At 62.5% G+C, this 14980-nt stretch overlaps 1 protein-coding gene across 1 annotated transcript; it reads left to right on the top strand.

Moving 5' to 3' along the window:
- The first annotated feature begins 4516 nt into the window (after positions 1–4516).
- On the top strand, positions 4517–9701 carry LOC118693808 (TBC1 domain family member 24-like). Its single transcript, XM_036394664.1, has 7 exons — positions 4517–4619; positions 5689–6724; positions 7249–7407; positions 7750–7813; positions 8072–8167; positions 8306–8576; positions 9469–9701. Exons 1-7 carry the CDS (start codon positions 4517–4519, stop codon positions 9612–9614), a joined length of 1875 nt encoding a protein of 624 aa, XP_036250557.1. The 3' UTR covers positions 9615–9701.
- Positions 9702–14980: the final 5279 nt, after the last annotated feature.

Genomic DNA, 14980 nt, shown 5'->3' with positions numbered 1-14980 from the left:
GGGCACTGGGGGGGCACTGGGGGGACACTGGGGGGCACTGGGGGGACACTGGGGGGACACTGGGGGGGGCACTGGGGGGCACTGAGGGGGACACTGGGGGGACACTGGGGGGGGCACTGGGGGACACTGGGGGGGACACTGGGGGGACACTGGGGGGGACACTGGGGGGACATTGGGGGACACTGGGGGGACACTGGGGGGGGCACTGGGGGCTCCGGGCCCTGCTGGCACTGAAGGCTCCGAGCCCAGCCCAGCCCAGCCCAGGCTCCTGCAGCAATCCCGGGCAGCTGGGGACATCTCCTGGCCGTGGGATGGAGCAGCGCTGCTGGAGAATCGCCCGAGCAGAGCCCGCAGCTCCTCTGCCTGGCCGCGGCAGCGCGGGCACGGCGCTCCGGCTCCAGGCAACCTCTCTGAAAGAAAAATAGGAAAAAAACCCCTTTTTGGCTAAAAGTGACTAAACCCCACTTGTTTTAAATCACAACATCTCCCTTAATCACCCTGAACACCAAAGCAGAGCCTGCCTGCTGCTCCTGGGCACATTTCATTTCATTTATTTCATTTTCCTCTTCACTCCCTCCAAACACATTCCACACTCAGATTTCCAGGTCATTAACCCTTCTGTCAAACACCGGGGTCTCCTTTCCATGCCTCTCCCTTTTTCTGTGCAAGATTCCTTACAAATGTGAGTGGCACCCAGAGAGTCCCCATTCCTGGCTGCTTTCCCCCTCCTGCCTTGGGAATGCAGTGACACCCTGGGGATTCTGCCCTGCTCAGCCCCTGCTCCAACAGCCTGCACAGATCCTCCCGAGGAGGAACGGGGCCAGAAGAGACTGGAATTGTCAGGAAATCCCCACTGAAGGAAATGGAGCTGGCCCTGCTCGAGGGGGGCACACAAACAGCCCAGCCTTGCCCTGGGAATTCCAGGGGCTCCTTAATTAGGGCTGGAAGGGGCAGGAATGCTGTCCCCAGCCAGGGAGAGTCCTGCAGCAGTTGTCACTTGGGATCAGCCCTGGGAGCATTAAAGCCCAGCCCTGCAGCCCAGAAACAGCTTCAGAGCAGCTTTCACAGGATGTGGAGCTCACTGAGTGCTGAGCAGAGCAAAGCAGCTTAATTCCAGGGCAAAGCTCCCAGCCCCAGGCCCTGGACAGCAAACATGTGATCAGTGGTGCAGGAAGGTTAATGAAAGGAAGGGCTGCTGGCAAGAGCAGGGCCTGGGCACCATGGGCTGTCACATCAGGCCTGGATTAGATCTGGAAAAGCAGCACCAGCCAGGCAAGTGTCAGTACTCAGCTCCATCAAAGCCCAGGTGCTGATTGTTCTAATGCAGGGCAAAGCCGAGTGTCAGCCCCAGGCACATTCCAGGGGGGCTCTGCCACCTCCAGGCTCCCAAAGCTGGGCCAGGATCTGCCAGCACTGCAGGGGGACCCCGAGCTGGGAACGGCAGCTGAGCCCTGCAGAGCCTGGGGCTCCGTGCCTGGCACCAGCTCCTGCCAGGACCTGCCAGGATCCTCCTGAGATCCCCCCAGGCTCCCTCCAAGATCCTCCTGAGATCCCCCCAAGATCCCTCCAAGCTCCTCCTGAGATCCCCCCAAGATCCCTCCAAGATCCTCCTGAGATCCCCCCAAGATCCCCACAAGATCCTCCTGAGATCCCCCCAAGCTCCCTCCAAGCTCCTCCTGAGATCCCCCCAAGATCCTCCTGAGATCCCCCAAGCTCCCTCCAAGCACCTTCTGAGATCCCCCCAAGACCCCTCCAAATTCCTTCCAAGCTCTCTCCAAGCCCCTTCCCTACAGACCCACTCCCAGCCAGGCTCAGGCAAGAGAGCAAAGTTGGATTTCCTGGCACAAGATCCAGGCCCCGAGGTCTCTCTGCCTGTACCCCTGAAACCAGATCCACATCTGGGAAGGGCTGGGAATTCACCCTGCAGGAGGAAATGGCAGAGTCACTTTGCTGTCCATAGCTGGCCACCAGCTGAGGAGCAAGGCTGGGGTTTTATTATCTCTTTCATCCTCTCTCTTCTCCAGGAATTATCTCATTGGGTGCTTTAAACTCGTGGAAGGAAAAAGAGAATTGTTCCAAGGCTGTGCCCAACGTGGTTTGTGTGTTATGGACACAGAGCCTGTGTGGCTCCCCCCAGTCCCAAAACCGTGCAGAACACTGCCTTGAACTGACCCAGAACAGCACAAAGGGGACACGGCCCAGAAAGTCACTGAGCACAGACCCACTGCTGGCTCCCGCTGCAGGGGAGAACAAAAGAGTTCCATTTCCATTTCAGAAAAAAGAAAAAAAAAAGAATCCAGTGGAAGCTTTGAGATCAGCTCAATGGAGCAGAGTTCACTGACGGCAAGTGCTGGATTCTAATCTTACCCTACAGGTTTTTTTGTTCTATTTTAGATTTTGTGCTCTATTTTTGGCTCAGCAACAAGCAAGAAATTTTTCCGCCATTCTAATTGCAAAGTACTACAAAAATAAACCCCTGTTTACATTCTCCCTAAAAGGCCAGTGCTGTACAAAGACATTTCCCTGCATTTCAGCACTCAGGAGGCACAGGACACGCGACTGCTCAGCCGTGGGTTTCTCAACAGGTATTTCTGTTATGGAAACACCTCTCTCCTTGTGGGAACCTTGTTTAGAGTAGAATCAAACGCTGCCAAATATTCCCCTTTACCTGTTAATGGATTAAAGGAAGCTGGAAAACACAGGGCACGGGACAAATGATTTTATGGAGAAGTCAGCCACCCCTGCAATGTTTCCATAAAACACAAGCCCGGAGAGTTCCAGCCCCACAAAGGCTCCAAACAGCACCAGCCCCACGTTCCCCTGGGCTTTGGGCTCCTCAGGGTGGCCCTGATGGCAGGAGAGAACTTTGCCCTCTATAAATACAGACACATTGAGCAGCAACCTTTTTATTGGTCTGCTGTTGTTGAGGTGTATCTGTGCAATTCTGATACTTCACCATGCTGAAAGCAGGAATTTAATCTGCACCTCCAAACTCTCCAAAGGCAGAGAAAATACTGCTCAAATCCCACTTATTCGGGGTTTCAGAGACCCTCCCATCCAAATCCCCAGCCCCAAACCCCGCTGAACCCCTTCCTGCCCGGGGCACAATGACAGCAATGGTGATAACGATGTTGATAACGGGGTGGGCTCTGGGCCCTGGCCCGGCTCTCCGGAGACGCTCCCGCAGCCGCGGCCATCAAACATTCATGGCCTTGGGCTGCGCTGCTCAGCCCGAGCCCCGCGGCCTCTACATATTTCATATTTGGCCATTAAAAATGCATGAAGCGACATTTCCTTTCGCCCTGTCCCTAATTCACTTCCATCTCCATCTCCGGAGCGGCTGCCGGAGGTGTCAGAGCTGGGGGGCTGGCAGGAGGGGCGGCCGCTGTCCCGGCAAAGGCAGACGAGGATAAGGGCGGCGCACGGGGTCCGGGGAGGCAGCGGGAAGGAGCCGCTGCTGCCGGAGCCGGGCAGGGCTGGGGCTGCAGAGGGAACCAGCGGCCCCTCGGCCCCGGGGAGCAGCGCGGGGCGCGGGTGGGGACCCCCGGGAGCGGGGCTGGGGCCGGCCCTGCCCCTTTGGGAGCAGCCTGTGGAGCAGAACCGCCCGTCGGGAGCCCGGGCAGGCTCTGGGGAGGATCGGGAGATGAGGATAAGGACAACTCCCGCTGCGAGACCCCCTCGCCCCCCGGCACCCGGCGCAGCCCGACGGGAGCCTTCGCTGACCCTGCCGGGGCTTCCCGCCCGTCAGGGGCAAAGGGAGGAAGGGGCGAAGGGACAGCCGAGCTGCTCCCGAGGGACTGGGCACAGCACGGGAAGGGCGAGGGGAAGGGGAGGAGCAGGGAGCCGTGCTCGGGAGGTGCCGCGGGGCCAGGGGATGCTCAGGGAGGCGCTGCAGGTGCAGCCGGACCTGGCCAGGACACCCTGCAGCTGCTCTTACCACAGCAGAAACAATCCGATTTTAAAGGCAAATAAAGATCCTTTAAAGGTTAGGATGCCTATAAAAGTGCCCGCTAAGTGCAGCCCGAGCTGAGAGCAGCGCTGTGGGACCGGGGCGGTGTCCCGGGAGCCTCTCCAGCTGCTCGAGGCCGCTTTTCCTCCAGCCCAGCCCTTCTGTCGGTGAGCACAGCGCTCATTCTGCAGCTCTGCAGCGCGTTCTGAGGCTGGAACCGATCGGTCCCGAGCATTTCCCGGGGGCACACCGGGAACACCGGAGCCCCAGGGCCGGGCCGCAGCAGCCGCAGCCCGAGCGGGAGCACGAAGGTTATCCTCGGGAAAATCAAGGCTTCATTTACTGCCCGTGTTGCTGTTTGATGCTATCTCGGCCCACGAGGTGTTTACAGCCCCCGGCCGGGCCCGGCGCGGAATTGGGGCAGGAAGGGGCGATGCGGGCGCGGAGCCGCTCCACCCCTCGCTGTGTTTACCCCAAATAAACGGCGGGGCCGGGGCCGGCCCGCACCTTAAAAGCGCGGGCAGGTGCGGGGCAGAGGGGACCCGGCAGGGGTGGCCGAGCTGGCAGATGCTGCAGCTGGGGCTCAGCCTGCCCCGCTGCCCCGGGGGCGCGGCCGCCGCCTTCCCCATGGCCGAGCCGGCGGCGGGCGAGGAGCCGGGACCGGGCCCGGGTGAGTGCGGGGCCGAGCGGGACCCGCCCGTGCCGGGACCGGGGCCGGGTGAGTGCGGGACCGGGGCCGGGGGGTGAGTGCGGGACCGAGCGGGACCCGCCCGTGCCGGGACCGGGACCGGGGGGTGAGTGCGGGACAGAGCGGGACCTGAGCAGCGCCCTGAGAGAGGAATTTGGGGTGAATTTGGGGTGAATTTGGGCTGCAAGCAGCCCCTGATCGCCCCCCGGTGTTGTCTCGGCCTGGTTTCTGTGGCCAGGAGCCCCCGGGACTGTGCCGGGGTCAGGCTGTGTCCGGGACAGGAGCCGGCCCGAGCGGCTCCGGATCCAGCAGCTCCTGCCCTGAACCAGGCTGAGCCCGACTCGCTGCTCCCGCTGGCCTTGGGCAGGCGCCAAACTGAGCTGGAGAGCGAGAGCCAGAGCCGGACCCGGCCCGGGAGCCTCCCGATGTGCCACCACGGGCTGTCCCCGTGTCCCCTCGGCTCGGTGCGAATCCATCCCTGACCCCCAGCAGCCGAGCACAGGCACGGTGCAAACACCCGAGGGTTAATGAGTGCGCTAATTGCGGTGTCCCCGGCCGTCGATGAGCGCCCAGCAGAGCTCACCCACGCGGGGACAGCTCCCAGCCCCGGCGGGGCTCGGCTCAGCTCTCCCGAGCCCCGGGGAAATGCCGCTCCCGTCCGTCTGTCCAGGCGGAGCTCGGAGCCTGCTCTGCCCAGCGCCGGGCGGGGGCTGCCCGAGCCCTGATCGGGGCCGGGAGCTTTGGGAGGTGGGAAAAGCCCCTCACGGTGTGAGAAGCAGCCCCTGATCGGGGCCGGGAGCTTTGGGAGCGGGGAAAAGCCCCTCACGGTGTGAGAAGCAGCCCCGACACCCAGCTGGGACCTGGCCCCACGCTTCTCCGGGGCCCGGAGCTGATGGGAGCGGGAGAGGGCAAAGCCTGAAACGCTTCCCTTCGCGGGGGAGAGCAAAGAAACGCAGGACGCGGCTGTGAGACTTCAGAGCGCCCTGAGCCGGGGTGGAACGCCGCTGCTGGGGCCGGGAGAGGCGCTCAATAAAAGCTCTTTGTCCCGCAGAGGGGCTGGGCTCATCCCCGGTCACCATCGTGGTCACGTCCGAGGCCGACACCTGGGACATCGACACCTCCCCGGGCCGGGGCTGCGGGCCCTTCGTGGACTGGGCCAAGATGCCGGAGGCGCAGGGGCCGGCGCGGATCCCGCGGGACGTGCTGGGCCGGCCCCCGAAGGAGCTGAAGCGGCTGGCGAGGGAAGGCTGCTGGGCCGGGAGCCACGCGGGCCGGGCCCGGCTCTACCCCCGCCTCATCCAGCGCGTCTCCTGCCGCCTCGTCACCCCCGACGCGCTCGTGTACCGGGACGTGGCCGGCCGGCTCTTCGGGAAGCGCAGCGTGAGCTCGCACCCGCTGCCCGAGTTCCTGGAGGGCTGCCCCGTGCCCACCTACTGCCTCAGCCCGCACGGCGTCGCGGCCCTGAAGAAGATCCTCATCTGCGTGGGCGCCCTGTTCCCCGACATCACGCACAGCCCGCTGCTGCCGGCGCTGGCGGCGCTGCTGCTGCACTACAGCGAGGACGAGGCCCAGTGCTTCGAGAGCCTCTCGCGCCTCATCGCCAGCAACGCTCCCCACGCCGCCTACATCGACCAGTCCTTCCTGGCCCACCAGGCCTCCTGCATGACCTTCGGGGACCTGGCCAGCAAGCACTGCCCCGCGGCTCACAAGCTCATCGCCGGCGCCGCCGACAACGTGCTCGAGGTCTACTCGGAGTGGCTCTCGTGGCTCTTCCCTGGGCTGCCCTTGGCCTACGCCGTGCGCGTGCTGGACGTGTTCCTGCTGGAGGGCCAGAAGGTCCTGTACCGCATCGCCCTGGCCCTGCTGAAGCAGTTCAGGCTCTCGGCGGCCCCGGCCGGGCCGCAGGGCTCCGACGTCAAGGCCGAGCTGCAGGCTTTCGCCAGGAACATCGCCCAGCACGTCACCGTGGACAAACTCCTGGAGAGAGCCTTCGGCATCCGCCTCTTCTCCCGCAAGGAGATCTGGCTGCTGCACATGGCCAACAGGAAGGCCTTGGTGGAGAGGGGCATCACCGTGGTGCAGAGGAGGTGAGGAGGGTTCTGTGCTCCCAGCTCTGGGGCCGAGCCGGCAAAATGGGAGCTCCTGTGGAGAACTCTGGGGGAGCTGCAGGAACCTCCCACAGCTGTGGCTGTGCTGGGCCCTCGCAGCCCCTGGGGGACCCTGTCAGGGGACACGGCACAGCCAGAGCTGGAGACCCTGTCAGGGGACACGGCACAGCCAGAGTCAGGGACCCTGTCAGGGGACATGGCACGGCCAGAGCTGGGGACCCTGTCAGGGGACACGGCACAGCCAGAGTCAGGGACCCTGTCAGGGGACATGGCACGGCCAGAGCTGGGGACCCTGTCAGGGGACACGGCACAGCCAGAGTCAGGGACCCTGTCAGGGGACACGGCACAGCCAGAGTCAGGGACCCTCTCAGGGGACACAGCCCAGCAGAGCTGGGGGTGTTGGCAGGGAGCTCACGGTGCTCAGGGCAGGGCAGAACCTGCTGCAGGGGCTGTGCCCCATAAAGCACAGGGCCCCAGCCCGTCCTGGTGTCCGTCCCCCCCAGGCCGTCCTTCCACCTGGCCGTGGACATGCAGAAGTTCAGCTCCAGCACGGTCACGGCACAGGAGATGCGCCTCGTCTGGTCCTGGCTCCCCGAGCGCTTCTCGCTCTTCCCCCCGCTGCTGCTCTTCTCCACCTGCCAGGACGGCTGCAGCCTGCAGAGGTGAAGCCTCACCTGCCCCGGGGCCGGGGCACGGGGGAACCTGGGCAGGGCTTGGTGCTGGAGGGAGGAGCAGCACAAGTGACCTGGGCACCCCTGGGGCTGCTGGGGACCCTCCTGGGCTCAGCTCGGGGTCCTGAGGGTGGCTGAGGGCAGAGGGCAGAGCCTGGCCCAGATGGGCACCGGCACCTGGGCACCGCCCGGGGCACAGGGAGCCCTGTGGCTGTGCCAGGCAGGGATGTCCCCTGTGCCACCCTGTGCCAGCACACTGTGAGTGGCCAGGGACAGCCAGCACACCCTGCCCAGGGCTCCAGCTCCCCAGCCCAGCCTTGTCCATGCCTGCAGGTTCTACACGTGCTGTGAAGGCTACGAACCCACGGTGCTGCTCATCAAAACCACCGAGGGGGAGGTGAGCGTTGCCAGGCAGGGCTGGGCAAGGGGACCCAGGGCTGGGTGACCCCCCTGGCACTGCTGGAGCACCCACGGGCTGTGCTCCCTGTCCTGCCCTGGCCCGGGTCCGTCCCAGCTGCCAGGGCAGAACAAACTGCACCTTGGCCACCAGGACACACCTCAGCCGGGGTGCTGGGGAGCCAGGAGGAGAGGGCGAGGGGAGAGAGGCCACGAGTGAGGCTGATCCACACCCTGAGCTCCCCGTGCTCTCTCCCAGGTGTGTGGGGCCTTTCTCTCCTCGGACTGGGCCGAAAGGAAGAAGAGCGGAGCCACATCGGGCTTTTTTGGGACCGGGGAGTGCTTCGTGTTCACTGTGAGTCACGGTTTGTGTCTGCCTCTGTCCCCTCACTGCTGTCCTGCCAGGCCACGCCGTCCCTTCCCTGCGCCAGGCCCAGAGCCGGGGCAGCAGCAGCGCCTTCCCCCAGGCTCAGCAGGTGTGTCCCGTGCCCAGGTGCGCCCCGAGGCAGAGAGGTACGAGTGGGTGCTCATCCAGAGGCCGGAGCTGGCCAAGGCCGTGCCGCGCTCCCGGCAGCGCTCGCCTTCCCCCGCTCCCGAGTCCCCGCCCGGCTCCTCCCGGGACAGCCCCAGCCCCAAGCACCTGGCCGTGCCCTCGGCGCAGGGCAGAGGCCGCCTGTCCCCGTTCCTGGCCATCAGGCACTTCCTGCTGCCCTCCAAAACTGCCTCCATGTTCATGGCCGGCTCCCGGGACGGCATCGTCATCGGTAAGGGGGGATCGATATCGGTAAGGGGGGTCGGTATCGGTGAGGGGGGGCCGGTATCGGTGAGGGGGGGCCGGTATCGGTGAGGGGGGTCAATATCGGTAAGGGGGGATCCCTATCGATAAGGGAGGATCCCTGTCAGTAAGGGGGGATTGATATTGATAAGGGGAGGATCCTTATCAGTACGGGGGGATCCCTATCAGTGAGGGGGGATCCCTATCGATAAGGGGGGATCCCTATCAATAAAGGGGGATCCCTATCGATAAGGGGGGATCCCTATCAGTGAGGGGGGATCCCTATCAATAAAGGGGGATCCCTATCAGTAAGGGAGGATCCCTATCGATAAAGGGGGATCCCTATCAATAAAGGGGGATCCCTATCGATAAGGGGGGATCCCTATCGATAAGGGGGGATCCCTGTCAGTAAGGGGGGATTGATATTGATAAGGGGAGGATCCTTATCAGTACGGGGGGATCCCTATCATTTGGGGGGGATCCCTATCGATAAAGGGGGATCCCTATCAGTAAGGGAGGATCCCTATCGATAAAGGGGGATCCCCATCAATAAAGGAGGATCCCTATCGATAAGGGGGGATCCCTATCAGTGAGGGGGGATCCCTATCAATAAAGGAGGATCCCTATCGATAAGGGGGGATCCCTATCAGCTCCCAGGAGCTCCGGTTGGGGATATCGGGTTAAAGTCCGGGCAGGCGAGGGCAGCTCCCCTTCCCCAGCCCGGGAGCTGCTCCCGAGAGCCCCAGGGGGACCCCAGAGCCCAGAGCCTGCCGGGGTTCGCTGCCCGGGCCCGGAGCGGCCCTGCCCAGCCCTTCCCTCGCTGCGAGGGTGGCCCCGGCCCGGCAGGGCCGGCCCGAGCCCAGCCCGCGCTGCCCTCGCAGGCGGAGGGGGAGGCCAAGCGCTGTCCCTGGACGCCAGCCTGCTGCGGGGACACACGGAGCGCTGCGAGACCTTCGACAACCCCCCGCTCTGCCGGGAGAACTTCCAGGTGCAGCTCCTGGAGGTGTGGGGCTTCCAAAGCGCCTAGGGGCCCTGGGGACACCCCGAGCGCCACCCGCGGGCACGGGCACGGGGACCCTCCCCGCGCTGGCACCCCCGGCCGGGCTGGGGCCACCTGGGCGGCTGCTGCGGAACCCACGGGCCCCTCCACGGCCAGAACGGAGCGGAGCAGAACGGAGCAGAGCAGAGCAGAACGGAGTGGAGCAGAACGGAGTGGAGCAGAGCAGAATGGAGTGGAGCAGAGCAGAGCAGAGCAGAATGGAGTGGAGCAGAGCAGAATGGATCAGCCAGACCGGATCAGCCAGACCGGATCAGAGCAGAATGGATCAGACTGGATCGGATCAGAGCAGAATGGATCAGACTGGATCGGATCAGCCCTCGTGGTGCTGCAGAGAGAGGCCGAGGCAGTGCCAGGACCGGGACTGCGGGCGCTGCCCCTGGGGACATTCAAGGTCCCCTCCCACAGTTTAGACGGAGCCCATTCCGCCCGGTCTGGCCCAGTTTGGGGTGCTGGAGGGAAGGGCAGCCAGGCTGCAGTTTCTCGTACCTCCCTGGCCTGGGGAGGGCCAACAGGGACAGCATGGGTGGATCCTGTGGGAATTCTGAGGCCAGGCTCCAACACCGAGCTCCAGAGCTCACCAGAAACGCTCTCAGATCTGCTTCCCTCCCAGCCCCAAGCCCAGCACAGCCCCTCAGGCACCCAGGGGGTTCTGCAGCCTCCGTGGGTATCCAGGACTGCCCGGGACCCACCAGCACCGGCAGAGGCTCTCCCTGTCCCTGGCTGGATGTGCTGCCGGGGATGGCAAAGCCCTGCCTGGGGCTTGGGGGGTGCCCAAGCTCTGCTGAGCCTTTGCTGTGCTGAAAGGGACCCTGAAAGGGATTCTTCCTTCCTGCCCCTTATTCCATTGCTGAATAAAGTTCCAAACCCTTGGAGAATTCAAAAAAATTCCAGCACAAAGACCCGGTGGGGGAGCAGCGGGGCCAGGAGGCAGAGGGGACGTGTGGTGGGAAATAAAGAGATCTGGGACCTGCTCTCACCTCCCTGGAGAGGGTCAGCACCCAAACCCTCACCCCATGGCCCCCCAGCACCCAAACCCTCACCCCAGGGCCCCCCAGCACCCAAACCCTCACCCCAGGGCCCCCCAGCACCCAAACTCTCACCCCATGGCCCCACAGCACCCAAACCCTCACCCCAGGGCCCCCCAGCACCCAAACCCCTCACTCCATGGCCCCCCAGCACCCAAACCCTCACCCCATGGCCCCACAGCACCCAAACCCTCACCCCAGGGCCCCCCAGCACCCAAACTCTCACCCCATGGCCCCACAGCACCCAAACCCTCACCCCAGGGCCCCCCAGCACCCAAACTCTCACCCCATGGCCCCACAGCACCCAAACCCTCACCCCAGGGCCCCCCAGCACCCAAACTCTCACCCCAGGGCCCCCCAGCACCCAAACTCTCACCCCATGGCCCCCCAGCACCCAAACCCTCATCCCAGGGCCCCCCAGCACCCAAACTCTCACCCCAGGGCCCCACAGCACCCAAACCCTCACCCCAGAGACCCCAGCCCCTCACGCTGCAGCCCCAGGGCAGCCCAGCCCTGCCACCCCCTGCCCATTTCCCTTGACTTTGGGTCTTTACTGAAACCCAAGGAAACTTCAGCCCCCGTGTGCTCTGGAAGGAGCTGGAATATCCATCAGCTCATCCCTTTGGGGCATTTCTGCTCCTTGTCCCCACAGAAGCATCTCAGAGCAGCACAGGGACCTGCCTGGCTCCCCTCTGCTCCCTGAGCTGCATTCGGGGCTCCCTCCAGACTTGGTACAAAAAGAGCAGCCCGGGGTGGCTCTGAACAACGGGGAATTGAGGAAGGGACAATCTCTCCTGCAGGTCTGGCTCATCCCCTGCCCCCGCAGCGGTGAGGGACAATTGGCCACTGGCTTGTACCAGAAATCGCTACAAAAAGCACATTTTGTGACGCTCGGAGCTGATTTCCCGGGAGATCCGGGGGCTGTGGATGCCCTGCTCCTCCCGAGGGCCGGGCTCAGCAGTTCCCACACTGGCACACGAGGGGGGCAGCGCCGAGGGGCTGCGTGTGCTCCCCGTGCGGCTGCACTGTAACAGAAGCAGCCCAAGGTGTCCCAGCCATCCCTGGCTCACCCCAGAACTGCCTCCCACGGGGCTGTCTCCGGAGAGAAACGGCCCCTGAGGGTTTGGGGAGGAGAGGGGATGCGTGGGGAGGGAGGGACAGGGGGTGCCTCCAGCCTCCTCCTTCTGCCATTGCCCACAGCAGGCATTTCTGTCCAGAGCCAGGATTCTGGAGCACACAAACGCTCGCCTTCCCCTCCTTCTCTTCTCCTCTCCTTCCTTCCTCCCTGCCCTCTCCCCTCACTCTCACCAAATGCAGCTTCCAGAGCCTTGAAATGGGAAATCCATGGGCCCCGCCTGCCCTTGCACCTGGGGAGAAGGTCCTGGTGTGTTTTTATCTCCCTCCCCTGTCAGATCCATTTGCATCCTTCCCATTTCCCCCTCCCAGCCCCGTGCAGTGATTCCCCTCCCACCCACCTGCTGCACACACAAACAATTCCTTGTCACTGCCACCAGCTCGTCTGGAACCACACCTAATGTCCCATGGCAGAAATTTCTAACCGGAGCAGAGCCTTCAGTGCCACAGGAGGGGTTTTGCAGGTGTTTTTTCCAGTCAGACCCACAGCATGTATCAAAACAAACGTGTTTCCATCCCTGTTTCCACACAATTTAGTCCCTGGAATTGCTAACCCTGGGCCAAGGGCTGGTTTTGTTTCCCCCCTGCAGAGCTGGGTGATTCCTCAAGGCATCCCTGGACTTTTCCTTGGGAATGCAGCAAGTGCTGGGTGTGGAAAATCCCCCTCTGGTGCCCTGCAGAGCCGAGCTGCCCTGGGCTCCGCAGGGTCTGGCTGCTCCAGAGGGGGACCTGGGATGGGCACTGCCCTCCCAAGAGGGAATTTCCCCTCCCTGGAGGGGAGCTGGGCCATGCAGGCCCCTGTGGGACCGTCCCTCCCTGCCTCCCTCCTTGGGGGATTGTTTTCAGCACTTTGTAGTCATTTATCTGAAAAATACCATCCCCAATACGAATGGTTTGGGCTGGAGGGGACATCAAAGCCCACCCAGCGCCACCCCTGCCATGGCAGGGACACCTTCCCCTGTCCCAGGCTGCTCCAAGCCCCAGGGTCCAACCTGCCAGGGATGGGGCGTGCCAAAGATGTGTTTTAGTGAGCAAACATCCAAGATGAGGATGTTCCAAGACGTGTTTTAGTGAACAAACATCACCCTTTATCCCTGAAACCTTGCTCACACCTGGAATTATGGGCGCCTGGCTCCCCATGAAACTCCAAACCTGGAATGCACGGCCCCCCCACGGGGAGTTTATCTCTAAAGAAAGGGTTCAGATCTGCTGGGGGAGGGAAAGATGTTTATTGAAAATAAGTCGGGTCAACCTTAAAGGAACTCTGCCTTCAGATAGAGGAGAACGTGTTTATTCCCTCGGGCTGATCTGAAGATTCCTTTGTTTCTGTTTTGAGAAGGAGTGGCAGAACACTTCAGTGGGTGATGATGATGCTCCTTGTTTTCCACCTACGTGGGATTATCTGTACGTGCATTTCTGTGAGCTCTATAAATACTGGGATAAACAGCAGGATTGGTTTTGGTCCCCATTTCTGTGAGCTCTATAAATACTGGGATAAACAGCAGGATTGGTTTTGGTCCCCATTTCTGTGAGCTCTATAAATACTGGGATAAACAGCAGGATTGGTTTTGGTCCCCATTTCTGTGAGCTCTATAAATACTGGGATAAACAGCAGGATTGGTTTTGGTCTCCCCGTCACAGCTGAGCAGCTCCCAGGCTGCCGAGGCAAAGGGGGATGCACCCCTGGAAATGCATTTCCAGAAAGGGCTGATTTGCACTGAAGGGAAATTCAAATATGCATTTGAAGGAGGTGAGCTGGAAGAGTTCACAGGAGAGCAGAGCAGGACAAAGAGCAAATATTCCTGCAGGGAAGGGGTGGGCAGGCGGGGTTTCTGAGGGTGTTTGTATTTATAATCACACTTCAAAGCAGCGGGTTCTTGCTGCAAGGAGTAAATAATGAATGGGGATATTTTTAACCTCCTACACAGCCTCTGGGTTTCATCCACGGGAGGATGGCAGCAGACAGAGCCCTGCTGGGGCTGCTGGGGACACGAGAGCCACCCAAAGGTCTCTGTTTACTCCGGGGGACCCAGAGCGCAGCCTGGGCAGCACACAGGGACAATGATGGGGTGAAAGTGGAAAGCAAACCCTGGGGAGCTCCGAGGAGAGCTGGGGGTGCTCACCTGGAGCAGAGAAGGTCCCAGGGAGAGCTCAGAGCCCCTGGCAGGGCCTGAAGGGGCTCCAGGAGGCACTTGGGAAACAGGAGACACAGAGACAGAGGGGACACGGGGACACAGGGAATGGAGGGGACACAGGGAACAGAGGGGACACAGGGGACACAGAGGGGACACAGGGGACACAGGGAATGCAGGGAATGCAGGGAACACAGGACACAGGGAACACAGGGAACAGAGGCAACAGTAGGGACAGAGGGGACACAGGGAATGCAGGGAACACAGGGAACAGAGGGGACACAGGGGACACAGGGACACAGGGAATGCAGGGAACACAGGGAACAGAGGGGACACAGGGAACAGAGGGGACACAGGGAATGCAGGGAACACAGGGAACAGAGGGGACACAGGGGACACAGGGGACACAGGGAATGCAGGGAACACGGGACACAGGGAACACAGGGAACAGAGGCAACAGTAGGGACAGAGGGGACACAGGGAATGCAGGGAACAGAGGGGACACAGGGAACTTGGAAGCCAGGGGATACAGGGGCACACAGGGGCACAGGGAACAGAGGGGATGCAGGGGCACACAGGGACACAGGGAACACAGGGAACCATCTCCCCCCTGCCCTGCTCCTGGTTTAGCTCTGCTCTCCTGCACTCAGGGCTGTGTCCAGGTGCCTCTCCCAGGACCCTGGCAGGCTGCAGCCAGCCCCGGGCTGCCATGTGCCACTCGTGTGCCATCTCTGGGAGCTCCCAGGAGAGCCGTGCCATCACCTGTGCATTGCCTGCAGCTCAATCCAGGGATTTGCTGCGCCTCTTTTACCTTACCCTGGGGAAGGGATGCTGGTCCAGAGCCCTTTGAAGGCCCTTTGTGCTCCTGGCCCAATTTCTGGGCACAGCTCCCTGGGAGCTGCTGCTGCAGGCTCTGAACTCTGCTGGGCACCGACTGTGCTTCAGCTGAGAAGGAGCAATTGTCCCAATTCCCGCAGTGATTGTCCCACCCTGCCGAAATCAAAGGGATATCTCAGTGCTCCCTGCCTGTGGGGAAAGCAGG

Source organism: Molothrus ater, chromosome 19, assembly GCF_012460135.2.
Source record: "Molothrus ater isolate BHLD 08-10-18 breed brown headed cowbird chromosome 19, BPBGC_Mater_1.1, whole genome shotgun sequence".
In the NCBI taxonomy this organism is placed as follows: domain Eukaryota; kingdom Metazoa; phylum Chordata; class Aves; order Passeriformes; family Icteridae; genus Molothrus; species Molothrus ater.
The sequence above is the reverse complement of the archived record's forward strand: the minus strand, read 5'-3'. Positions and strand labels throughout refer to the sequence as shown.

What these genes read in the sequence shown, in the direction of transcription:
- LOC118693808 (XM_036394664.1), top strand. Translation starts at nt 4,517, where the DNA reads ATGCTGCAGCTGGGGCTCAGCCTGCCCCGCTGCCCCGGGGGCGCGGCC. An exon ending in ATCACCGTGGTGCAGAGGAG is followed by an intron (nt 6,725 to 7,248) that starts GTGAGGAGGGTT and finishes CGTCCCCCCCAG; the next exon opens with GCCGTCCTTCCACCTGGCCG. An exon ending in GGGAGTGCTTCGTGTTCACT is followed by an intron (nt 8,168 to 8,305) that starts GTGAGTCACGGT and finishes TCCCGTGCCCAG; the next exon opens with GTGCGCCCCGAGGCAGAGAG.